Source organism: Oncorhynchus gorbuscha, linkage group LG16 (genome assembly GCF_021184085.1).
Source record: "Oncorhynchus gorbuscha isolate QuinsamMale2020 ecotype Even-year linkage group LG16, OgorEven_v1.0, whole genome shotgun sequence".
NCBI lineage: Eukaryota > Metazoa > Chordata > Actinopteri > Salmoniformes > Salmonidae > Oncorhynchus > Oncorhynchus gorbuscha.
Genome location: NC_060188.1, coordinates 80,875,179 through 80,902,877, shown reverse-complemented (window position 1 = coordinate 80,902,877; position 27,699 = coordinate 80,875,179). Strand labels below are relative to the sequence as shown.

Here is a 27,699-nt window from a genome sequence, read left to right as displayed (position 1 = left end):
CCCTCTATCCTCCTGACCTCCTCCCGATTTCTCTTCTCTGCGGCGCAACTTGGTCCCCCTCCAATTGAACAACTACACACCCATATTACAGCCATACACACACATACTACACACATGAGGGATGGCCGTCGCTGTCTTCGGAAAGATTCTAATCGGCATTTACGTGGAAATCAAACGGAGTGATGGTAAGACAGAGATCTCCCCTTGTCGACCGCTAGCTAGCTAGCTGGGTGAAGATGCATTTTTCATTGAGGCGCTGTCGCGTTAGCTACATCATCTTTGTTGCTTCCAGGCAGCGCCTAGGCAGGCAGGATGCTGAGTTGGATAACTAGCGTAGCAATGGCATGGAGATCTGTGCTCGGCGCTATTGCCATGTCCCTGTCTGACATAGCATCCCTGTCTGACATAGCGTCCCTGTCTGACATAGCATCCCTGTCTGACATAGCGTCCCTGTCTGACATAGCGTCCCTGTCTGACATAGCGGCTGTCAATCAGATGGGTTATTACCTGAATGACGTAGCCTTTAGTGGATAAGGCTAGCCGGCTAGCTAGTAGCAGGGAGGATGCATCCACCTGTGCGGTTATAGGCCGTGCTGGCTGGCAATGATACTCCATTCATCCGCTATAGCATTTAGCTAACAGGCAAAGTGGGAATAGTCACAGTAGACTGTTCAGCTCTAGCATGCATGCGCTTGTCATTACAGTAGTTTACACTCTCATTGAACAAATATCGGGTGATCATCTTAATAATATAATCTTGATTTCATTGCTTTGTGATTAGATTACAATGGCCTATCATGTCCAATTCATTCCCTGGGTGTGATATTATGGGGTGATATGGTGTATGGTGGATACATCTAAGAGCATCTCCAGAATGATGATGATGATGATGATTTGTGACTGTTGTCTTTGCTCGGATCTGTGCTAGTAGTAGACAAATGTAATCAAACATCAGGACCACGCCCATTGCGCATAGTAGCCTATTATTGTAGCTGGCAGTAGCCACTGAATATAGCCTACTAGCTACTACTTTATAAAGTAGTGCTTGTTAGTCTAAAGTGAAAAGTATTTGGTTGCTATTTATTTCATTCCCGCCTGTTCTTGCTCTGGGGAAGGACTAGCAAAATACATGCTCTGTTAGTGTTTCAGCAGCAATGACTATGTCTTCATTGTTTTATTATCTGCAACTGTATGACTGTTTTTTATCAAGCAACTGTATGTGACTGTATTTTTGTATGTTTGTTGTAATTTGGACTCATCGCAAAGAGAAGAGCTGTAGCTGTTTAGAATGAGACCTTATGGAAACAAACCATTTTGCATGTACAGTAACATAACGAAAAGCAAACAATCTAATGTTGACATGCATAAAAGCTTTTGACAACCAATCAGATCCAGGGATATTGACACATCTGTCACTGAAGGCCTCTTGCCCATCCTGGCAGATTCTGCCTGGTCTCATCCTCCTCTTTGGTCAGTGTGATCTAATGTATTTTGGTCATGGCTGCATTTCAATAGTCAGTGTGTATAACTGTATGAGTCTACAAGTGTTTTCTCTTGTCTATGGCAGCCAGGACGAATTCATCATGACGTGGTCACATGGCTGAATGAAGATTTTATGGTTCTGTAGCCTGTAGTAGTCTACAATACAGATGTTATCTATATGTTTATAACATGTATCTTGCAGGTCGAATCCACCAGGCCATGGTGACATCACTGAATGAAGACAACGAGAGTGTCACGGTGGAGTGGATAGAGAATGGAGACACGAAAGGGAAAGAGGTACTGTGTGTGTGTGTTACGCATTCATGTCTGACCCCCTATCAGCTTGTATCAGAAAGAGGATTTACTGCAAATCAGCTTTACTATAGATGTCCTTAAAGTGGAACTAACAACGTTTAACTACTTTGTAGATATGAAACAAACAGACAATCGTAATACACTACATATACAAAGTATGCGGACACCTATTCAAATGAGTAGATTCGGCCACACCCATTGTTGACAGGTATATAAACAGGTATATAAATTGAGCACGCAGCCATGCAATCTCTATAGACAAACATTGGCAATAGAATGGCCTTACTGAAGAGCTCAGTGACTTTCGACGTGGCACCGTCATAGGATGCCACCTTTCCAACAAGTCAGTTTGTCAAATGTATGCCCTGCTAGAGCTGCCCAGGTCAACTGTAAATGCTGTTATTGTGAAGTGGAAAAGTCTAGGAGCAACAACGGCTCAGCCGCGAAGTGGTAGACCACACAAGCTCACAGAACGGGACCGACAAGTGAAAATCATCTGTCCTGGGTTGCAACACTCTACAGAGTTCCAAACTGCCTCTGGAAGCAACATCAGCGCAATAACTGTTCGTCGGGAGCTTCATGAAGTGGGTTTCCATGGTTGAGCAACCGCACACAGCCCTAAGATTACCATTCTCAATGCTAAGTGTCAGTTGGAGGGGTGTAAAGCTCGCCACTATTGGACTGTGGAGCAGTAGAAACGTTTCACCGTCTGGCAGTCCAGCGGACTAATCTGGTTTTGGCGGATGCCAGGAGAACGCTACCTGCCCGAATGCATAGTGCCAACTGTAAAGTTTGGTGGATGAGGAATAATGTTCTGGTGCAGTTTTTCATGGTTTGTGCTCCTTAGTTCCATTGAAGAGAAATATTAACACTACAGCATACAATGACATTCAAGAGTATCTATTTATGAAGCAAGCTAAAAACGTGGAGCCTAACGTTAACTAGGTAGCTAGCTGCTAGGAAGATGTCAAGTCATTGAAGGAGTGGGTGAGTGACTGACGTTTTCCCCTCATATCGTTTTTTGGTGGCTACACAGCTAGAGATGCAGGTGTCATTTGGTTTGCTAGCAAGAACTTGAACGGCTTATCCAGTTAATTAACATATCTTGCATTCACAAGTTAACTCTGGCTATCTACTCCGATTTCAGAACACTCTCGTCTGAGTGTGTTAACTCTGGCTATCTACTCCGATTTCAGAACACTCTCGTCTCAGTGTGTTAACTCTGGCTATCTACTCCGATTTCAGAACACTCTCGTCTCAGTGTGCCAGAGCGTAGAGTAACGAATTCATTTACGAACACGCACAAAACACCGGGTGAATGTTCATTTTTTAATTTTTAATTTAACCTTTATTTAGCTAGTCAAGTCAGTATGACCGACAAGTTGTTCATACTAGGCAAGTCAATATGACCGGAGTCAGGAAATATAGGCACAAAAACAAATAGTTAGTCACAAACGTCTAGATAACATGTAAACAGCCTAGACATATAGATCATAACTCTTTAGATAGGTGAACTGTTGGAATCATAGAAATAAAATGATTTATATTAAGAAGCAAAGTGGAAAGCAGAGTTCTCTTGTTTGGAACAATCTGTTGACTGCATTTGACAGAACAGCATGTAAACTTACACTGAGTATACAAACATTAAGAATACCTGCTCTTTCCATGACATAGACTGGCCAGATTAATCCAGGTGGTGAAAGCTATGATCCGTTAGTGATGTCCCTTATTAAATCCAGTTCAATCAGTGTAGATGAAGGGGAGAAGATGGGTTAAATATGGTTTTTTTTAAAGCCTTGAGACATGGATTGTGTATGTGTGCCATTCAGAGGGTGAAAGGGCAAGACAAAAAATGTAAGTGTCTTTGAACAGGATATGGTAGTAGGTGCCAGGCGCACCAGTTAGTGTCAAGAACTGCAAAGCTACTGGGTTTTTCACGCTCAACAGTTTCCCGTGTGTATTAAGAATGGACCACCATCCAAAGGACATCCAGCCAACTTGGCAAAACTGTGGGAAGCATTGGAGTCAACATGGGCCAGCATCCCTGTGGAACGCTTTCGACACCTTGTAGAGCCCATGCCCCGACTAATTGAAGTTGTGCTGAGGGCAACTCAATGGTAGGAAGGTGTTCCTAAAGTTTGGTATATTTACTGTGATTTCTACAGCAAGGAGGAACTGCACTGCTCGATTGACAGGGGTGGTGCTTTTGTGTGGGAAGCAGCCTCAAGAGCACAGAGGGAGAGAGAGAGAGACAACAGAATAAACTATAAAAACGGACGTTACACGCTGCTGTGTGGCTCTCTTGCGATATAGACATTGCACATGTCAATATTTAGATTTCGATGTGAATTAGATTCATTGTGCAGCCCTTAGTGTGTGCGCGTGAGCGAGCTCCTTCACACGTCTTTTTTAAAACATAGCCTATTTCTCTTCTTAAATTTCACTGGTTAATCAACCTCACTGCACTTGAAGCGAAAAAGTGTAACTTTCTTGTCTTCCTGAGTTATCGAGATGACTTTATTAGTCCATACAAGACAAACATTTGTCTTCAGCTTTTTTTCACCCAACACCACCAATACCACCAAAAAGACTTTATAATATAAATACTGAACTTTTTACAACGGGTGGATTGGAATTCCCATGGTTAGAGCCTGTCCTGCCCATGACATACTAGGCGACACACACATAGCCAGTACATTCATATAAAAGTGCCGTTGTTTATGTCGTTGCCTAGCAACGCACTACTACCACTACTTATACTACTAGCCTTACCATTATTGGATACCTTGATAAAGATTAGGAAAAAATACAGTATAAAATAGTATTGAGACTATATTGTTTTTTTTTTTAAACATAGGGGTCAAAATGACTGGATCCCCTGTTTTCAATACTTCAACACCCTCCCCTTGCGAGGATGACGACAATGAGCCTTTTTCTAAAATGTTTTATGAGATTGGAGAACACATTGGGAGGGATCTTAGACCATTCCTCCATACAGAATCTTTCCAGATCTTTTATATCCTTTGTCTGCACTTATGAACTGCCCTCTTGAATTCAAACCACAGGTTTTCAAGTCCAGAGACTGAGATGGACATTTCAAAATGTTGATTGGGTGGTCAATTAACTTTTTTTTTGTGGATTTTGATGTGTGCTTGGGGTAGGGTTGCAAAAGGGTCGGAAACCTTTCGGTAAATTTCCATAATTCTTCCTGAAATTTTCCATGGGAAGTTAATTTGGGGAATTTTGCTTAAATTCATCAAAAAAGTTAGCTTATAACAGTGAACCTTTTTTTGTGGGATACACATAAGGCAATTCTAGGTCTTGTGGCATATTTTGGTTAAAACTATCCCCAATTCAATGGAATTGCAACCCTCTGCATGCACAGTGCATTCTTCCATCACATGTACAGCTGATTCTCAAGATCTTGCACACTAATGAGATACTATTGAGCCAACACTACTACACTGTCTGAGACAAGGACTACATGCTTTCTGGTAAGTTTTTATTACAATACTGGGTGGGGTGAATATATATTATATGACAAACATGATTTGTGTTTAACTAGTAAATAGTAGCCTACAGCAAAGTGTGTTTAAAGAATTTCTAACTTGTTAACCATTTCTGCTAGTTAGTTTTTGCTACCAGCTCGCTTGAGCCTGCGAACTGAGGAATGTTAATTCACCTGTTTCCATACGTGTTTCTTTTTAAAACATTTATCTTACAAAGTTGTTGTCTAATCAAACTGCTTAACTATTTATCTTTACATGGAATTGTACTAATTTTTTTTCTAATCTTTACAGGAAAATGCCACAGGCACTATCTGATGTGTGGAGACATTTCAATGCAGCTAATGTAGAAGGAAAAGCTGTGTACATTTGCAAATACTGTGCCAAATCATATGTGAAGAATGCAACAAAGATGCAGAATCATCTGGCCAAGTGCATAAAGTTTCTTCAGCGCTGACAATCTCAGACAAAAGTCCCTCTACTGCTATTCGAGGTGAAAATGATGAGTCAGACACCTTATCGATACAGCTCATGGTCCTCCTGGAATCTGAAGGTTTTTTTGACTCAATGGAGGAACTTAGTCAGGGAAATGCTGATGAAGGTCTTGCTCAAGCTGTGTGTGCAACTGGTTTACCAGCTAGGTAAAGCTCCGCCTTATCTCAGTTCACTGGTCACGTTGGCAACACCCACCCGTAGCACTCGCTCCAGCAGGTGTATCTCACTGATCATCCCTAAAGCCAACACCACATTTGGCCGCCTTTCGTTCCAGTTCTCTGCTGCCTGTGACTGGAACGAATTGCAAAAATCGCTGAAGTTGGAGACTTTTATCTCCCTCACCAACTTCAAACATCTGCTATCAGAGCAGCTAACCGATCGCTGCAGCTGTACATATAGTCTATCGGTAAATAGCCCACCCAATTTTACCATCTCATACCCATACTGTTTATATTTATTTACTTTTCTGCTTTTTTGCACACCAATATCTCTACCTGTACATGACCATCTGATCATTTATCACTCCAGTGCTAATCTGCAAAATTGTAATTATTCGCCTACCTCATGCCTTTTGCACACATTGTATATAGACTCCCCCTTTTCTCTACTGTGTTATTGACTTGTTAATTGTTTACTCCATGTGTAACTCTGTGTTGTCTGTTCACACTGCTATGCTTTATCTTGGCCAGGTCGCAGTTGCAAATGAGAACTTGTTCTCAACTAGCCTACCTGGTTAAATAAAGGTGAAATAAAAATGTTTTTAAAAAATGGAGATGCAATATGGCAGTCATGGGGTTATTGTCTTGCTGGAAGATCCACTTGCGGCCAAGTTTCAGCCTCCTGGGAGAGGCAACCAGGTTTTTGGCTAAAATGTCCTGGTACTTTGTAAAGTCCATGATGCCGTTGACCTTAATAAGGGCCCTAGGACCCGTGGAAGCAAACATCCCCATAACATCAAGGGCTAAACCCACCGCTGGTGTGTGTGGCCAAAGACCTCTATTTTCGTGTCATATGACCATAGCACCGGTTCCAATCCAAGTACCAATGCCATTTAGTTAAGTCCAGGCAGTGCTATTGTCAGATGACATGAAAATATAGTTATTTGGTCACATACACTAATGGTGGGTTTGGCCTTAGAAAGAACAATGCATATGCAGAACATAGCTCATCCCTACTGTTAAATATGGTTATGGTGGTGGATCTTTGATGTTACGGGGCTGTTTTGCTTACACTGGTCCTGGGGCCCTTGTTAATATCAACAACATCATGAACTTTACCAGGTACCAGGACATTTTAGCCAAAAACCTGGTTGCCTCTGCTCATTGGTGTAGTTTGAGAAACAGATGCCTCACAAGTTCTCAACTGGCAGCTTCATTAAATAGTACCCGCAAAACACCAGTCTCAACGCCAAGAGTGAAGGGACGACTCCGGGATGCTGGCCTTCTAGGAGTTGCAAAGGAAAAGCCATTTCTCAGACTGGCCAATCAAAATATAAGATTAAGATGGACAAAAGAACACAGACACTGGACAGAGGAACTCTGCCTAGAAGGCCAGCATCCCGGAGTTGCCTCTTCACTCTTGATGTTGAGACTGGTGTTTTGCGGGTACTATTTAATGAAGCTGCCATAAGCGCAGAAAACGGATATCAAGGATCTGGAAAGATTATGTACGGAGGAATGGTCTAAGATCACTCCCAATGTGTTTTCCAATCTCATAAAACATTTTAGAAAAGGCTCATTGTCGTCATCCTCGCAAGGGGAGGGTGTTGGAGTATTGAAAACAGGGGATCCAGTCATTTTGACCCCTATCTTTATCAGATTTTTGGGGAATTACATGTTAAACAAAATCTCTTTCTCTTGGCTCCGGTTCCTGGTCCACTTTCTCTTCTTCTTGTTTCATTTCTTTCATAACCTCCTCCTATTCTTGTTGGCACCATTCTTCAAACGTAAAAATAAATGAACATCAAAAGTTACTTTTAAATCATCCATGAGGAGTTACCGGTGGTAGTAGTAGTACGCTGCTAGGTAACGATGTAAACAATGGCACTTTTAATGAATGTACTGGCCATGTGTGTTGCCTAGTATGTCATGGGCAGGATAGGCTCTAACAATGGGAATTCCAAACCATCCATTGTAAAAAAGCTCAGCATTTGTTTTATTTATTTTATAGAGTATTTTTTGCTCATCTTTAACAAGGGATTGAATAATTCCAGACACCACTGTATATACATACAACCACACATTAGGTTGGAGAGGCTGGAACAGAGTTTTAACATGTTGTACTCTCTCCCCATGCAGATAGACCTGGAGAGCATATTTGCTCTGAACCCAGATGTGGCTCCTGAAGAGGAGGTAGTACAGAGTCCTGAAACCCCTCCTCCTGCTTCCTCCATCTCCTCCGCTGCTAAACAAATCAAGCCACCCAAGGTCATTCAATTATAATGTCCTATACTGTGGCCAATAGCCATATGTCTGTACCGGTGGAGGCTGCTGAGGGGAGGACGGCTCATAATAATAGCTGGTACGGCGCAAATGGAATGGCATCAAGCACATAGAAACCATGTGTTTCTATTTGATACCATTCCACTAATTCCGCTCCAGCCATTACCACAAGGCCCTTCTCCCCAATTAAGGTGCCACCAACCTCCTGTGGCTGTACAGTATAGTTTTAAGTATAGCATGTGTCACATCTTCTTCTTTAAGTTCATGTTGTATTCATTTGTCTCTTGTAGAACCGACGAACAATAGCGCCCCCCAAGACTGAAACCCCAGCAAACAGAGGTAAGAAAGCTTCAACAGAACATTGGTCTCCAAGATTCCTCGTGTTCCACAGTCTGTACACAATGTAACACTGGATTCAACCAGGCTGCTACATAACATCCTACTGACCCACTGTACCATGAAAGTAATGATAGTAGATCTCTATTTGAAGAGTTTATTTCCAAAATGCTATAATCACCAGTTTTTTCAAAAGTAATGATTGGTAATGAGTACCTTCATGTGTGTGTGTAAAATATTGCTGTTCTCAGGTTTTTCATTCATAGATTTTAAATGTGAATTATATTTTTTTTATATATTTTTAACAAAATGCTACATATCCATTGTTTATCTATAATGGAATGATGGTATCCTGTATATTTGACTGTGATATGTGGTTAGCCATCTTAAGATGAATGCACTGGGTATGGATATACACTACCGATCAAATGTTTTAGAACAAGGGTTTTTCTTTATTTTTACTATTTTCTACATTGTAGAATAATAGTGAAGACATCAAAACTATGAAATAACAACATATGGGGAATCATGTAGTAACCAGTAGCCTCTTGATTTGATTTTCGATTGGAGATGTTTGATATGAGTCTGGAAGGAGAGTTTACAGTCTAGCCAGACACCTAGGTACTTATAGATGTCCACATATTCAAGGTTGGAACCATCCAGGGTGGTGATGCTGGTCAGGCGTGCAGGTGCAGGCAGCGAACGGTTGAAAAGCATGCATTTGGTTTTACAAGCATTTAAGAGCAGTTGGAGGCCACGGAAGGAGTGTTGTATATGGCATTGAAGCTCGTTTGGAGGTCAGATAGCACAGTGTCCAAGGACGGGCCGGAAGTATATAGAATGGTGTCGTCTGCGTAGAGGTGGATCAGGGAATCGCCCGCAGCAAGAGCAACATCATTGATATATACAGAAAAAAAAGTCGGCCCGAGGATTGAACCCTGTGGCACCCCCATAGAGACTTCCAGAGGACCGGACAGCATGACCTCCGATTTGACACACTGAACTCTGTCTGCAAAGTAATTGGTGAACCAGGCAAGGCAGTCATCTGAAAAACCGAGGCTACTGAGTCTGCCGATAAGAATACGGTGATTGACCGAGTCGAAAGCCTTGGCAAGGTCGATGAAGACTGCTGCACAGTACTTTTATCTTTTATCGATGGCGGTTATAATATCGTTTAGTACCTTGAGCGTGGCTGAGGTGCACCTGTGACCGGCTCGGAAACCAGATTGCACAGCAGAGAAGGTACGGTGGGATTCGAGATGGTCAGTGACCTGTTTGTTGACTTGGATTTCGAAGACCTTAGATAGGCAGGGCAGGATGGATATGGGTCTGTAACAGTTTGGGTCCAGGGTGTCTCCCCCTTTGACGAGGGGGATGACTGCTGCAGCTTTCCAGTCCTTGGGGATCTCAGACGATATGAAAGAGAGGTTGAACAGGCTGGTAATAGAGGTTGCGACAATGGCGGCGGATAGTTTCAGAAATAGAGGGTCCAGATTGTCAAGCCCAGCTGATTTGTACGGGTTCTGGTTTTGCAGCTCTTTCAGAACATCTGCTATCTGGATTTGGGTAAAGGAGAACCTGGAGAGGCTTGGGCGAGTAGCTGCGGGGGGGGGAGCTGTTGGCCGAGGTTGGAGTAGCCAGGCGGAAGGCATGGCCAGCCGTTGAGAACTGCTTGTTGAAGTTTTCAATAATCATGGATTTATCGGTGGTGACCGTGTTACCTAGCCTCAGTGCAGTGGGCAGCTGGGAGGAGGTGCTCTTGTTCTCCATGGACTTCACAGTGTCCCAGAACTTTTTGGAGTTGGAGCTACAGGATGCAAACTTCTGCCTGAAGAAGCTGGCCTTAGCTTTCCTGACTGACTGCGTGTATTGGTTCCTGACTTCACTGAACAGTTGCATATCACGGGGACTGTTCGATGCTATTGCAGTCCGCCACAGGATGTTTTTGTGCTGGTCGAGGGCAGTCAGGTCTGGAGTGAACCAAGGGCTATATCTGTTCTTCGTTCTGCATTTTTTGAACGGAGCATGCTTATCTAAAATGGTGAGGAAGTTACTTTTAATCTCTTGCTCCTACCTGGCACGCAGGCGTCCCATCTAGACATCTGGAAATGCAAATGCTCTACGCTAAATGCTAATAGTACTAGTTAAAACTCAAACGTTCATTATAATACACATGCAGGGTATTGAATTAAAGCTACACTCGTTGTGAATCCAGGCAACAAGTCAGATTTTTAAAATGCTTTTCGGCGAAAGCATGAGAAGCTATTATCTGATAGCATGCAACACCCCTAAAGACCCGCAGGGGACGTAAACAAAATAATTAGCATATTCGGCGCTACACAAACCGCACAATAAAATATAAAACATTCATTACCTTTGACCATCTTCTTTGTTGGCACTCCTAGATGTCCCATAATCACTATTGGGTCTTTTTTTCGATTAAATCGGTCCATATATAGCCTAGATATCGTTCTATGAAGACTGTGTGATAAACGAAAAAAATAGTGTTTCATAACGTAACGTCATTTTTTTAAATTCAAAAAGTCGACGATAAACTTTCACAAAACACTTCGAAATACTTTTGTAATGCAACTTTAGGTATTAGTACACGTTAATAAGCGATAAAATTCATCAGGAGGCGATGTAAATTCTATAGGTGTCGTCTGGAAAAAACATGGCCGAAGAGAGCTCGACCAAAACATCCGGTCGGAGACCGGAGGGAAGGAGTTCCCTTGAACCGGTTAGACCAAGAATCAAAGCTGAATCAAATGACAAGACTCTAGACAACGTGTGGTAGCTGTAGGCGCTGAAACCTCGGTCTCATGTAATTCGGTTCACTTTATCTCGGACCTGTCTGGTGTGTTCCTTGTTCTTCATGATGCTCTCTGCGCTTATAACGGACCTCTGAGACTATCACAGTGCAGGTGCATTTATACGGAGACTTGATTACACACAGGTGGATTGTATTTATCATCATTAGTCATTTAGGTCAACATTGGATCATTCAGAGATCCTCGCTGAACTTCTGGAGAGAGTTTGCTGCACTGAAAGTAAAGGGGCTGAATAATTTTGCACGGCCAATTTTCCAGTTTTTTAAATTTTAACAAGGCATACCTGTTAATTTAAATGCCTTCCAGGTGACTACCTCATGAAGCTGGTTCAGAGAATGCCAAGAGTGTGCAAAGCTGTTATCAAGGAAAAGGGTGGCTATTTGAAGAATATATTTTGATTTGTTTAACACTTTTTTGGGGTTACTACATGATTCCAAATGTGTTATTTCATAGTTTTGATGTCTTAACTATTGTTCTACAATGTAGAAAATAGTAAAAATATAGAAAAACCCTTGAATGAGTAAGTGTTATAACACTTTGTAAATATTTCTGAAACTCTTAATTTCTGTTTCAAAATAAGCAGAAACTGTGAATACATGGGGGAAATAAAAGGCCCATCTGTGAATACATGGGGAAAATAAAAGGCCCATCTGTGAATACATGGGGAAAATAAAAGGCCCATCTGAGAATAAATGGAGAAAATAAAAGGCCCATCTGAGAATAAATGGGGAAAATAAAAGGCCCATCTGAGAATAAATGGGGAAAATAAAAGGCCCATCTGAGAATAAATGGGGAAAATAAAAGGCCCATCTGAGAATAAATGGGGAAAATAAAAGGCCCATCTGAGAATAAATGGGGAAAATAAAAGGCCCATCTGTGAATACATGGGGAAAATAAAAGGCCCATCTGTGAATACATGGGGAAAATAAAAGGCCCATCTGAGAATAAATGGGGAAAATAAAAGGCCCATCTGAGAATAAATGGGGAAAATAAAAGGCCCATCTGAGAATAAATGGGGAAAATAAAAGGCCCATCTGAGAATAAATGGGGAAAATAAAAGGCCCATCTGTGAATACATGGGGAAAATAAAAGGCCCATCTGTGAATACATGGGGAAAATAGCCCTCAGGCACCGTGATATCTGTGGAGAGCAAGACAGAGAGCGAGAAAGACCATGATATCTTTAGCAATATGTAACGGATGTGTAACGGCTAGCTTAGTTAGCGGTGCGCGCTAGCTAGCGTTTCAATCGGTTACGTCACTTGCTCTGAGACCTTGAAGTAGTAGTTCCCCTTGCTCTGCAAGGGCCGCGGCTTTTCTGGAGCGATGGGTAACGATGCTTCGAGGGTGACTGTTGTCGTTGTGTGCAGAAGGTCCCTGGTTCGGGCCCGGGTATGGGCGAGGGACGGTTTAAAATTATACTGTTACAAATAGTCTAAATATACAAATACACCGATGGAAAAGAGAGAGAGAGTGGGGAGTGATAGCTAGTTTAGTAATGGAAAGGAGAGAGAGAGTGGGGAGTGATAGCTAGTTTAGTAATGGAAAGGAGAGAGAGAGTGGGGAGTGATAGCTAGTTTAGTAATGGAAAGGAGAGAGAGAGTGGGGAGTGATAGCTAGTTTAGTAATGGAAAGGAGAGAGAGGGTCTGGGGAGTGATAGCTAGTTTAGTAATGGAAAGGAGAGAGAGAGTGGGGAGTGATAGCTAGTTTACGGAACTGTGAGGGGAACGGCACCTCAGTACCTCCAGGCTCTGATTAGGCCCTAACCCAAACAAGGGCACTGGGTTCATCCACCTCTGGCCTGCTCGCCTCCCTACCACTGGAAAGGAGAGCTCCCGCTCAGCCCAGTCAAAACTGTTAGCTAGTTTGGCCCCCAATGGAAACAAACTCCCTCACGACGCCAGGACAGGGAGTCAATCACCACCTTCCGGAGTAATGGAACCCCAGGAATACCTAGGATAGGTTAAGTAATCCCTCTCACCCCACCCCCCTAAGTTTTAGATGCACTATTGTTAAGGACTGTCCCACTGGGTCATAAGGTGAATGCACCTAGTTTAGTAATGGAAAGGATAAGAGCGTCTGCTAAATGACTTAAATGTAAATGTAAATGTAATGGAAAGGAGAGAGAGAGTGGGGAGTGATAGCTAGTTTAGTAATGGAAAGGAGAGAGAGAGTGGGGAGTGATAGCTAGTTTAGTAATGGAAAGGAGAGAGAGAGTGGGGAGTGATAGCTAGTTTAGTAATGGAAAGGAGAGAGAGAGTGGGGAGTGATAGCTAGTTTAGTAATGGAAAGGAGAGAGAGGGTCTGGGGAGAGATAGCTAGCTTAGTAATGGAAAGGAGAGAGAGGGTCTGGGGAGAGATAGCTAGCTTAGTAATGGAAAGGAGAGAGAGGGTCTGGGGAGAGATAGCTAGCTTAGTAATGGAAAGGAGAGAGACGGTCTGGGGAGAGATAGATAGCTTAGTAATGGAAAGGAGAGAGAGAGTGGGGAGTGATAGCTAGTTTAGTAATGGAAAGGAGAGAGAGAGTGGGGAGTGATAGCTAGTTTAGTAATGGAAAGGAGAGAGAGAGTGGGGAGTGATAGCTAGTTTAGTAATGGAAAGGAGAGAGAGGGTCTGGGGAGTGATAGCTAGTTTAGTAATGGAAAGGAGAGAGAGAGTGGGGAGTGATAGCTAGTTTAGTAATGGAAAGGAGAGAGAGAGTGGGGAGTGATAGCTAGTTTAGTAATGGAAAGGAGAGAGAGAGTGGGGAGTGATAGCTAGTTTAGTAATGGAAAGGAGAGAGAGAGTGGGGAGTGATAACTAGTTTAGTAATGGAAAGGAGAGAGAGAGTGGGGAGTGATAGCTAGTTTAGTAATGGAAAGGAGAGAGAGAGTGGGGAGTGATAGCTAGTTTAGTAATGGAAAGGAGAGAGAGGGTCTGGGGAGTGATAGCTAGTTTAGTAATGGAAAGGAGAGAGAGGGTCTGGGGAGAGATAGCTAGCTTAGTAATGGAAAGGAGAGAGACGGTCTGGGGAGAGATAGATAGCTTAGTAATGGAAAGGAGAGAGAGGGTCTGGGGAGTGATAGCTAGTTTAGTAATGGAAAGGAGAGAGAGGGTCTGGGGAGTAATAGCTAGCTTAGTAATGGAAAGGAGAGAGAGGGTCTGAGGAGAGATAGCTAGCTTAGTAATGGAAAGGAGAGAGAGGGCCTGGGGAGAGATAGCTAGCTTAGTAATGGAAAGGAGAGAGAGGGCCTGGGGAGAGATAGCTAGCTTAGTAATGGAAAGGAGAGAGAGGGCCTGGGGAGAGATAGATAGCTTAGTAATGGAAAGGAGAGAGAGGGCCTGGGGAGAGATAGCTAGCTTAGTAATGGAAAGGAGAGAGAGGGCCTGGGGAGAGATAGCTAGCTTAGTAATGGAAAGGAGAGAGAGGGCCTGGGGAGAGATAGCTAGCTTAGTAATGGAAAGGAGAGAGAGGGCCTGGGGAGAGATAGCTAGCTTAGTAATGGAAAGGAGAGAGAGGGCCTGGGGAGAGATAGCTAGCTTAGTAATGGAAAGGAGAGAGAGAGCCTGGGGAGAGATAGATAGCTTAGTAATGGAAAGGAGAGAGAGGGCCTGGGGAGAGATAGCTAGCTTAGTAATGGAAAGGAGAGAGAGGGCCTGGGGAGAGATAGATAGCTTAGTAATGGAAAGGAGAGAGAGGGCCTGGGGAGAGATAGCTAGCTTAGTAATGGAAAGGAGAGAGAGGGCCTGGGGAGAGATAGCTAGTTTAGTAATGGAAAGGAGAGAGAGGGTCTGGGGAGAGATAGATAGCTTAGTAATGGAAAGGAGAGAGAGGGTCTGGGGAGAGATAGCTAGCTTAGTAATGGAAAGGAGAGAGAGGGTCTGGGGAGAGATAGCTAGCTTAGTAATTGAAAAGAGAGAGAGAGAGGGTCTGGGGAGAGATAGCTTAGTAATTGAAAAGAGATAATAACATGTTGATGACACTGCAGATATGTGACAGTCATTACTCATATTCTGAATTTATAATACATACAATTAAACAACGAGATGAAAGCGTTTAGTCCAAAGATAATATGGGATGTGCTCAATGTGCATTTACTAAACAATGTACTAACAATGACTAAACTGTATTGTGAATGATGTTGTGTGCCTCCAGCTGCAGCAGTAGGGACTACGCGAGCCAGACCCAGTCAAATACAGCACCAGCAAAGCCAACCAGAACCACCCCCACCTGCAGCACTCACAGCCCTACAGACACAGCAGATGACACTACAACAACAGCAGAACGGTAATACACACACACATACACATACACACACTCCAGCTGAGTATTGCTAAATAGTCCTGGTTATTGCTAAATACATTGCCATGCTAACGGCCAGTCGTTTTCATTTCCTATTAGTGTAAACCCTGGTTTCAGTGCTCTCTGCTGTGTGTTGAGATGTGTTGTTCCCCCTGGTAGGTTACGATGGGACACATGACCAGTGATATAATGTTCCCAGGCAGAAAGACACTGATAGGCCTATTAGCCATGCTGTACTGCTGAAAGAACAGAGAGGCAGCCAGAGAATAGCTTTCACTGAGCTGTTGTAATTTCTCTCTGTATATCCACTATCCTGGAGGGGTGGGCTTCACTTTTATTGCAATGTTTTTGAATGTGTTGCTTAGCGCTCATGCTTTTATCTTTTGCTTGTCTTGTGCATTTGCCTCTAAAGAGCGTTGAAGTGTTTTGAAAAAGGACAGACGGTACAAACAAAATGGATCACTATTCTACGTTTGTACTAGATTATTGTTGATTATTGTCTTCTCTGAACTGTTTCAGCGCGGCGGAAATCTAACTGTGTGAAGGAGGTGGAGAAACTGCAGGAGAAGAGAGAGAGGAGGCGACTACAACAACAGGAGCTGAGAGAGAAGAAAGCACAGGCAGGGTCACACACACGAACACACACCGTCACACACACACCAACACACACACACTTTTAACCGTGTGCCATTCTCTCCCAGGAGGTAGATGTGACTGTACCTAACTATGAGATCATGTGTATGATCAGAGACTTCAGAGCCAGTCTTGACTACAGGCCTCTAACCACTGCTGATCTGGTATGTATATGTTAGCTGTAGATCTACTTTCATAGATAGAGGGGTGACACGACTTCATTCGCCGCTCGCTGAATCACATCTTGTACGTATGATATTGTTTCACCTTTCAGATCGATGAGGAGCACAGGATATGTGTGTGTGTACGAGCACGGCCCCTCAATAAAAAAGGTAAGTATCAGAATTTCATAAATCCAACACAGGCACACCCAACTGTTTCATGGTCAGATGGTCTTTTACATGCAGAGATTTAACAGCATCGTAAGCATCACACTCCTCACTCTTTCACTTGAGAACATTCTTTCTATTTCAAAAGTGGGTTATTCAGAACTCCTTTTCGCCTCACCCCTCAGAGTTGACGATGAAGGACCTGGATGTGATCACCATCCCCAGTAAGGACGTGGTGATGGTCCATGAGCCCAAGCAGAAGGTTGACCTGACCAGGTACCTGGAGAACCAGACCTTCCGCTTCGACTACGCCTTTGACGACAGCACCGACAACGACATGGTCTACAGGTACATTTCAAGAACAAAAAGAATCGTGTGAACTGGGCCAAATTATTGTGTGTATGAGTCAAATCTTCCATTAAGATAAATACATCATTTATTCCAAAGTACACTACCGGTCAAAACTTTAACAACACCTCATTCAAGGGTTTTTCTTTGTTTTTACTATTTTCTACATTGTGAGAGCCAGTTTCATCATAGCGCTTGATGGTTTTTGCAACTGCACTTGAAGAAGTTAATGATGGACTGTCGTTTCTCTTTGCTTATTTGAGCTGTTCTTGCCATAATATGGACTTGGTGGTTTACCAAATAGTGTTATCTTCTGTATACCCCACTACCTTGTCACAACACAACTGATTGGCTCAAACGCATTAAGAAGGAAAGAAATTCCACAAATTAACTTTTAAGAAGGTAATTGAAATACCTTCCAGGTGACTACCTCATGAAGCTGGTTGAGGGAATGCCAAGAGTGTGCAAATCTGTCATCAAGGCAAAGGGTGGCTATTTGAAGAATCTCAAATGTAAAATATATTTTTTTGGTTACTTCATGATTCCATATGTGTTATTTCATAGTTTTGATATCTTCACTATTATTCTACAATGTAGAAAATAGTAAAAAATAAAGAAAAACCCTTGAATGAGTAGTTGTTCTAAAACTTTTGACTGGTAGTGTATAATATTGTAATTTTAAATGATCTTTACTGTGATTTGGTTGACCTATCTAAAGCATTTCTTCCCTCGTTCCCAAGGTTCACTGCCCGGCCACTGGTTGAGACCATCTTTGAGAGAGGCATGGCCACCTGCTTCGCCTATGGACAGACAGGAAGTGGGAAAACACATGTGAGTTGAACACTTTCAGTGTGTGTTGGATGTTTAATGCTAAGGCCTTACAAAGTTTATTTACTGTTTAACGGATTTAATTTTTTGAAAAGTGAGGCAAGCTAATAAAAGATAAAAACAAATTAAAATGAAATACTATTTGAGCCACTTACAAAAATACTAAACAACCTTAGTACAACAAAATATTTTACACTTTTGGTATAATAGTTTTGGAATGACAGTCACAGGGACTAAAGTTTGGGTCCTGGTCATGTTACCCCTTTTATTAAATACATGTATTTATTTATTTTATTGAACCTTTATTTAACTAGGCAAGTCAGTTAACTTCTTGCGTCGAGCCATCCCGGACTACAGCCTCAAGCTCATTACCATAACGCAACATTAACTATTCTTGAAAATCGCAAATGAAATGAAATTAATCTATTTGCTCTCAAGCTTAGCCTTTTGTTAACAACACTGTCATCTCAGATTTTCAAAATATGCTTCTCAACCATTGAAAAACAAGCATTTGTGTAACAGTATTGATGGCTAACGTACCATTTAGCATTAGCATTCAGCATGCAACATTTTCCACCAAAACCATAAAAGCATTCAAATAAAATAATTTACCTTTGAAGAACTTCAGATGTTTTCAATGAGGAGACTCTCAGATAGCAAATGTTCAGTTTTTCCTGAAAGATTATTTGTTTAGGACAAATCGCTCCGTTTTCTGCGTCACGTTTAGCTACGAAAAAAAAACCTGTATCCAGGCTTGTGTAAATCTATCAGCAAGCTCATTAGCATAACACGACGTTAACTATTCATGAAAATCGCAAATGAAATTAAATTAATCTATTTTGCTCTCAAGCTTAGCCTTTTGTTAACAACACTGTCATCTCAGATTTTCAAAATATGCTTCTCAATCATTGCAAAACAAGCATTTGTGTAACAGTATTGATGGATATCGTACCACTTAGCATTAGCATTCAGCATGCAACATTTTCCACAAAAACCATAAAAGCATTCAAATAAAATCATTTACCTTTGAAGAACTTCAGGTGTTTTCAATGAGGAGACTCTGTTAGATAGCAAATGTTCCGTTTTTACAAAAAATATTATTTTTGTCGACTAATCGCTCCGTTTTGTTCATCGCGTTTGGGTAAGGAAAAAAAATCAAAAATAAGTCATTAAAACGCGAACTTTTTTCAAAATTAACTCCATAATATCGACAGAAACATGGCAAACGATGTTTAGAATCAATCCTCAAGGTGTTTTTCACATATCTATCGACGATAAAATCCATCGTGGCAGTTTACTTTCAATTCTGAAGAAATGGAACGCGCATGGACTTACTGATTACGCACACAGGACACCGGGCGGGACACCAGGTAAATGTAGTCTCTTATGGTCAATCTTCCAATGATATGCCTACAAACACGTCACAATGCTGCAGACACCTCGGGGAATATACAGAAAGCGCAGGCTCATTCCTGGCGCATTCACAGCCATATAAGGAGACATTGGAACACAGCGCCTTCAGAATCCGGGGCATTTCCTGTATGAAACATCATCTTGGTTTCGCCTGTTGCATTAGTTCTGGGGCACGCACAGATAATATCTTTGCAGTTTTGGAGACGTCAGAGTTGTGTCTTTCCAAGGCTGTCAATTCCATGCATAGTCGAGCATCTTTTCGTGACAAAATATTGCGCTTAAAACGGGCATGTCTTTTTATCCAATAATGACACAGCGACCCCATAGGTTAAAGAGGTTAAGAACAAATTTTTATTTACAATGACGGCCTACCAAAAGGCTGGGATTAAAAATAAAAATAGAGCACCACAACACCGTAACACCATAAAGAGAGGCCTAAGACAACAACATAACAAGGCAGCAACACATGACAACACAGCATGGTAGCAATACAACATGGCAGCAGCACAACATGGTAGCAGCCATGGTACAAACATTATTTGGCACAGACAACAGCACAAAGGGCAAGAAGGTAGAGACAACAATACATCACGCAAAGCAGCCACAACTGTCAGTAAGAGTGTCCATGATTGAGTCTTTGAATGAAGAGATGGAGATAAAACTGTCCAGTTTGAGTGTTTGTTGCAGCTCGTTCCAGTCGTAAACTGCAGCAAACTGAAAAGACGAGCGACCCAGGGATGTGTGTGCTTTTGGGACATTTAACAGAATGTGACTGGCAGAACGGGTGTTGTATGTGGAGGATGACGGCTGCAGTAGATATCTCAGATAGGGGGGAGTGAGGCCTAAGAGGGTTTTATAAATAAGCATCAACCAGTGGGTCTTGCGACAGGTATACAGAGATGACCAGTTTACAGAGGAGTATAGAGTGCAGTGATGTGTCCTATAGGGAGCATTGGTGGCAAATCTGATGGCCGAGTGGTAAAGAATTGCTGTCAGCAGTTGGATATGTCCCGGCTGAGTTTTAGACATTTTCTGGAGACATAGTTTTTTATAATGGATGTGCTATCTGAAATATATAGCAGTCTACTAGAGGCATCTTACTGTAATAAAGCTGCTTCAGCTTCTATTCACCTTGAAGTCTTTATTTAACCCTTCTTTATTGTTGTTTTTATGTGACGCTGGGCTTACCTGCAGTCAGATGACCAAATCGCACTCTAGTGGCCTCATGGGTGGAATATTATTTATATTTTTCAGAATTTCAGAATTAATAAACATTATTGCATTTTTATTAAGCATCAAATGTGTTTAAGGCTACCAAGAAACACACTGTGTGACCCTGATTTTGCCCACGGCAGTAAAAGGTTTTTAAAATATATACATTTTGTCTGGCCTAACTTGTTAAAGCATATACTGTATGTTTGTTATCACACACTTTCTAGTCTTTCTTTTTTTGTCACATTGCCTTTGTTTGAGAGGAGACTCAACCCCTTTCCCTTTCAGACAATGGGAGGAGACTTCTCTGGGAAGAACCAGGACTGTTCTAAAGGAGTCTACGCGCTGGCTGGTATGAACACTACACCATATCTCTCTCTACGGATAAAGTTGCTTTTCTTGAGTTAAAACGTGTTCCTTCTGTGTAAAGTTGTCTCTTCAGTGAAAGCCTTTTCTCTCTGTACAGCGAGAGATGTGTTTCTCATGCTGAAGAAGCCAAACTACAAGAAGTTAGACCTCAATGTCTTCGCCACCTTCTTTGAGATCTACAGCGGGAAGGCAAGTGAAGTGACCAATATATCTTCAAACCCCCTGGAGGATGTGTTGACCGTGTTTATATGACCGTGTATGGTTATCTTGTGGTTGTAGTTATTTAAGAGTTTGACCTATTTGTATGAACATAAAGCCAAGCTGCGTGAGCTGGAGGATGGTTGTGGTTGTGGTTGTGGTTGTGTTAACCTGGCCACGTTGTTGTGTTGTCGTTGTCTTGTGGTTGTCTAGGTGTTTGACCTGCTGAACCGGAAAGCCAAGCTGAGGGTTCTGGAGGATGGGAAGCAGCAGGTGCAGGTGGTGGGGCTGCAGGAGAGAGACGTCAAATGTACTGAAGACGTCCTCAAACTCATAGAGGTCGGAAACAGCTGCAGGTAAAACCACGGAGGAAGAGAGGGATTATTTAATAGATTGACATTTTATGTTCTAAAAGGTTTTTAAAAATTGTCTAATTTCTCCTAATTTTGTCTCTTTTCCTGCTGTTTATTGTCGATCTCTCTCTCCAACATCTCTCTGCCAGGACGTCAGGTCAGACCTCGGCCAATGCCCACTCGTCCCGTAGCCACGCTGTGTTCCAGATCATTCTGCGGCGGCGAGGGAAGATGCACGGCAAGTTCTCACTGATTGACTTGGCGGGGAACGAGAGGGGTGCCGACACATCCAGCGCTGACCGCCAGACACGCCTGGAGGGGGCTGAGATCAACAAGAGTCTGCTGGCACTCAAGGAGTGTATCAGGGCTCTGGGTCGGAACAAGCCCCACACCCCGTTCAGAGCCAGCAAGCTGACCCAGGTCCTCAGAGACTCCTTCATCGGGGAGAACTCCAGGACATGCATGGTGACATAATATACACCTCCTTTAACACATACTGGCCTGGTTTGCTGTTTATCCACAAAGCACCTACGATAATGATTTTCTAATGATGTACCAACTGCTAATCCCCCCACAGATTGCCACTATATCTCCTGGAATGGCTTCCTGTGAAAACACTCTAAACACTCTGAGATACGCCAACAGGTGAGACATTCACCTGCCTAACCTCAACCTAACAGACTGTCTACATCTCACCTACTACTAATTACTAAGACTGTTAGTCAATGGGGAGAAGTTTAATTAATTCAAATTGTCATTGCAGAATATTCTTCCTCTCCTCACTCCCCTTCTTGATACGAGCCAAAACATTAACCCTTATCCTGACCAGATCCTCTACCTTGTGTGTGTGTGTGTGTGTGTGTGTGTGTGTGTGTGTGTGTGTGTGTGTGTGTGTGTGTGTGTGTGTGTGTGTGTGTGTGTGTGTGTGTGTGTGTGTGTGTGTGTGTGTGTGTGTGTGCATCAATCTGTGTGTGTCTCTCTCCCCCTCTCCAAACAGAGTGAAGGAGTTTGGGATCAGCCCGTCAGACATCCCCTTCTCCCAGCAGCAGGGTGGTGGAGGGGGGGGTCGTGCTGAACTCTCCCCCACTAACACCTACGAGTACGATGACTTTCCCAACTCTCCCACCAGGTCTCTCCTCTCTACGACTTCTACTAGCTACCATCATGTACCTGTCCTCTCTCATTTCACTCCAGGAAGAGGTTACCCCTAAACACAGACCTAGGATCAAATTAACTGTAACCGTATAATAACTAAGGCCAATCAGGTGATTAAAGATTATATCAATCTGATCCTGGACCAGGGGTAACTTTTATCTACTCCTTTCATTCCCTTTTTAACCCCTTTCTTTTCTATTAACCATCATCTTAAGGGTTGCTTATGTCTGGTGTCCATATTAGTAAGGAATGGCTCCAAACTTGCATTGCCTCACGTTTTACAGCTTGTTTTATATAATTTATTTAACCAGCTTTGGTCATTCAGTTTCAGTTTGTCAGAACAGTTGTGGCATGATTATATATTTTACTCTTTCATTCATTTATTGCATTTCATCTATGTTTAACTCTTTCTTTCAGAAGCGGTGTTTTGTTTTTAATGTTTTTCATTCCCAGCTTGTCCTTCACTCTTGTGCCTGAGAATGTTAAAAAATATATATATTTAACCTTTATTTAACCAGGTAGACCAGTTGAGCTATAAGTTCTCATTTACAACTGCGACCTGGCCAAGATAAATCAAAGCAGCGAGACACAAACAACAACACAGAGTTACACATGGGATAAACAAACATACAGTCAATAACACAGTTGAAAAGTCTATATACAGTGTGTGCAAATGTAGTAAGATTAGGGAGGAATGGCAAAAAATAGGCCTTAGTTGCGATATAATTACAATTTAGCAATTAACCACGGGAGTGATAGCTGTGCAAGTATAGATACTGGGGTGCAAATGGAAAAAACATAATAATATGGGAATAAGGTAGTTGAGTGGGCTATTTACAGATGGGCTATTTACAGATGGGCTATTTACAGATGGGCTATTTACAGATGGGCTATTTACAGATGGGCTATTTACAGATGGGCTATTTACAGATGGGCTATTTACAGATGGGCTATTTACAGATGGGCTATTTACAGATGGGCTATTTACAGATGGGATATTTACAGATGGGATATTTACAGATGGGCTATTTACAGATGGGCTATTTACAGATGGGCTATTTACAGATGGGCTATTTACAGATGGGCTATGTGCAGATGGGCTATGTACAGATGGGCTATGTACAGATGGGTTATTTACAGATGGGAAATTTACAGATGGGCTATTTACAGATGGGCTATTTACAGATGGGCTATGTACAGATGGGCTAGGTACAGATGAGCTATTTACAGATGGGCAATGTACAGATGGGCTATTTACAGATGGGCTATGTACAGATGGGCTATGTACAGATGGGCTATGTATAGGTGCAATGATCTGTAAGCTGCTCTGACAGCTGATGCTTAAAGTTAGTAAGGGAGATATAAGACTCCAGCTTCAGTTATTTTTGCAATTCATTCCAGTCATTGGCAGCAGAGAACTGGAAGGAAAGGCGGCCAAAGATGGAGTTGGCTTTGGGGATGACCAGCGAAATATACCTGCTGGAGCGCGTGCTACGGGTGGGTGCTGCTATGTTGACCAGTGAGCTGAGATAAGGCGGGGCTTTACCTAGCAAAGATTTATAGATGACCTGGAGCCAGTGGGTTTGGTGACGAATATGAAGCGAAGGCCAGCCAACGGGAGCATACAGGTTGCAGTGGTGGGTTGTATATGGGGCTTTGGTGACAAAACGGATGGCACTGTGATAGACTCCATCCAATTTGCTGAGTAGAGTGTTGGAGGCTATTTTGTAAATGGCATCACCGAAGTCAAGGATCGGTAGGATAGTCAGTTTTACGAAATAAGAAGCCGATTCTAGATTTAATTTAGGATTGGAGATGCATAATGGGAGTTTGGAAGGAGAGTTTACAGTCTAAACAGACACCTAGATATTTGTAGTTGTCCACATATTCTAAGTCAGAACCGTCCAGAGTAGTGATGCTAGATGGGCGGGCAGGTGTGGGCAGCAATCAGTTGAAGAGCATGCATTTAGTTTTACTTGCATTTAAGAGCAGTTGGAGGCCACAGAAGGAGTGTTGTATGACATTGAAGCTCGTCTGGAGGTTTGTTAACAGTGTCCAAAGAAGGGCCAGAAGTATACAGAATGGTGTTGTCTGAGTAGAGGTGGATCAGAGAATCACCAGAAGCAAGAGCGACGTCATTGATTTATACAGAGAAAAAAGTTGGCCCGTGAATTGAACCCTGTGGTACCTCCATAGAGACTGCCAGAAGTCCGGACAACAGGCCCTCCGATTTAACACACTGAACTCTATCAGAGAAGTAGTTGGTGAACCAGGCGAGGCAGTCATTTGAAAAACCAAGGCTGTTGAGTCTGCCAATAAGATGTCCATTCATTGCCATTGGTTCATTGACTGTTTTAACCAATCAGATCAGTCAGATCACATGGTCAGGGAAAACTGAATCCTACTAATGTGAGTGTGGTGTGCGCTCGAATCCCTTAGCCTACTAGGGGGAAAATCTGTCAATGTGCCCTAGAGCAAGGCACTTAATCCTAATTGCTCCTGTAAGTCGCTCTGGATAAGAGCGTCTGCTAAATGACAAAAATGTGTGTGTGTCGACAGGGTGAAGGAGCTAACGGTGGACCCAGGGGTGATGATGGAGGGGCGGGGGGGAGGAGGTCACAGCGTCACCCAGCTGGAAGTCCTGGAGGCTCAGTGGGGGGTTGGCAGCTCACCTCAGAGGGATGACCTCAAACTGCTCTGTGAACAGAACGTAAGAACATACGCACACTCTTTCCATACAGTCACCTCTCTATGTACTGACTAGTACTCTAATCTGCCTCTCTCAACTAATGAAACAATATCAGTTTATTTTACTGTCAGATAAAATGTGTGTGGTTCTTCAATATAGGAATGATTTCATAATTCAGCATAACACCTCCCTCCCTCCCTCTGACTCTCTTAATCTCTCCCCTCTCCTGTGCTCTCTCTCCCCTCCCTCTATCTCCTTTCTTTCTCCTTCCCCTCCCTCTCATCCCTTTTTTCTCTCTCTCTTTCCTTCTCCTCTATCTATCTCCCCTCTCTCTCCCCAGGAAGAGGAGGTGTCTCCGCAGCTCTTTACCTTCCATGAGGCTGTGTCTCAGCTGGTGGAGATGGAGGAACAGGTCCTGGAGGACCACCGAGCTGTGTTCCAGGTACACACACACACATACAAACACACACAAGTACATACACACATATTATTCAGGGTGTGTCTTTTATTCTCTGTGTGTGTCTGGTGCAGGAGTCTATCCGTTGGCTGGAGGATGAGAAGGTGTTGTTGGAGATGACAGAAGAGGTGGATTATGATGTGGACTCTTACGCCACGCAGCTAGAACAGATCCTGGATCAAAAGATAGACATCCTCACTGAGCTCAGAGGTAATGGGGTATTCTATAACTGATTCTAGATCAGAATAAGTCACATTATTTGCAAGTAATTAGCAAGTATATTTTTCTGATTTTTATCTTAGCATCCCTTCTCTCCTCCCCTCTCTCCTCCTTTCTCTCCTCCTTTCTCCTTCTCTCTCAGACAAAGTGAAGGGTTTCCGTTCTACACTCCAGGAAGAGGAGCAGGCGAGCAAACAGATCAACCCCAAGAGGCCTCGCGCTCTTTAGACATGTCACACACACCTACACACAAACACACACTAATCCTAACACTTAACTGGAACCCTCTGGCGTAAAGGATACTTAAGACTGTCATAAGCATGACATAACTGATGTCATAAGTTAATTGTCCCTGATCGATGGTCGTATATTTGTAAATGTGGGTGTTGGCATAAAGCATTGTTTGATTTGTCCAGAGGGGTATAGTGAAAGGCTTTACAGCACAAAACATCTGGAAACCACTGTTGACAAGAAACTGATTTATACCCTTGTTTAGACCTGAACAAAGTGCTATAATGTAAGTTATGATTTAAGGATTATGAGGTGATGCACCATTTTCTATGTACAGGCTCCTCCCATGGGCTCCTCCCATGGGCTCCTCCCATGGGCTCCTCCCATTGCTGCTTGTTAATAGGATCCATCCATCCATCTGTAAAAGCGAGGGCAGATTCCCTCTCCTTTCCTTCCCCCTGTAGACTGTATGTACATGGGTAATGTATCTGTGTGGTGTAACGACTATCGACCGCTTCTCATTTAAACAAAGAAAAGACGGAAGGATTTATTTTAAGCACCTTTTTATATGATTAAAATGTGAGATATGATCTTTTTTTTCTTTTTTCAAAATTAAAATCACTTATTTAGTAACTATGAAGTACTTCATTAGATCTTGCTCCTGGAGAGTTGTAGTATGTGCAGGCTTTCTTTCCAGTCCAGCACTAACACACCTGATTCAAGAAATCAACTAAACTGTGAACAGCTGAATAAGATGTGTTAGGGTAAGCCTGCACACACTGCATTCATCTCTCCAGGACCAAGAGCAACGAACACTGATTTAGTAAGAAATACCTTTCTGACCACCTCTTCTGATCATGTAGCCTATATGGGTTAAGGAAGTGATCAGGTGTTGGTTTGGGAGCCAACCAGATGCATGCATGCACAAACCAGCTCTGATTGTACTATAAACCTCCATTGATCTAACTGTACCCTCCTGTGTCTACTGTACATAAATCCATTACTCTTTAGGACCGTGTTCTCCTCCAGTGTTTCCTCCTACCATTTCTTAGGCAAGGTGGCCTGCCTGATCAGCACTGTTGCCCCCCACATCTAAAAAGGCTGATTTGAAATGTTCAGTGTCTTCAACCTTCTGATGTTGCTTTTGGGGGGGCGTTGCGCCTCGCCAAAGAATAAATCTTTCGGAAACACTGTCTTACAAATGCTTCTAATGACTAGCTTGTAGAAGACTGCTATATGTGTTTCTTGCCAGGATAAATATTTCTATGTACCAACCTGCCTCTTAACAAGCCCAGTCTCAGTTGTATCCTGTCCATTCTGTTTACAAGGCAATCAATATGCTATTAACTGAAGAGATCCCCTGGTACTATGAATCTTGTAAAAAGTCTCTGTTTTCTCCCACCATCCCATTTGAAAGTTGTTTATGAAGGGAAGATAGATGTATAGTGAGGACTGAGTTTGGTTCTAGCTGCTGCGGTGGAACTGGGACTTGACTACAGTACCTTATGATAATATATGTGTGCATCAGATGTAACGCTGCCTGGCGTAAAGAATAAAGAACCACATGACTGACTGGA

At 42.7% G+C, this 27,699-nt stretch overlaps 1 protein-coding gene across 1 annotated transcript; it reads left to right on the top strand.

Annotated features, from left to right (window-relative positions):
* On the top strand, positions 1–27,699 carry LOC124000699 (kinesin-like protein KIF2A). Its single transcript, XM_046307266.1, has 20 exons — positions 1–185; positions 1,685–1,779; positions 8,096–8,224; positions 8,530–8,578; positions 15,542–15,673; positions 16,208–16,308; positions 16,390–16,485; positions 16,596–16,653; positions 16,836–16,998; positions 17,739–17,829; positions 20,740–20,803; positions 20,918–21,009; positions 21,232–21,374; positions 21,521–21,836; positions 21,949–22,016; positions 22,369–22,500; positions 25,086–25,236; positions 25,556–25,657; positions 25,747–25,882; positions 26,034–27,699. Exons 1-20 carry the CDS (start codon positions 122–124, stop codon positions 26,117–26,119), a joined length of 2,268 nt encoding a protein of 755 aa, XP_046163222.1. The 5' UTR covers positions 1–121; the 3' UTR covers positions 26,120–27,699.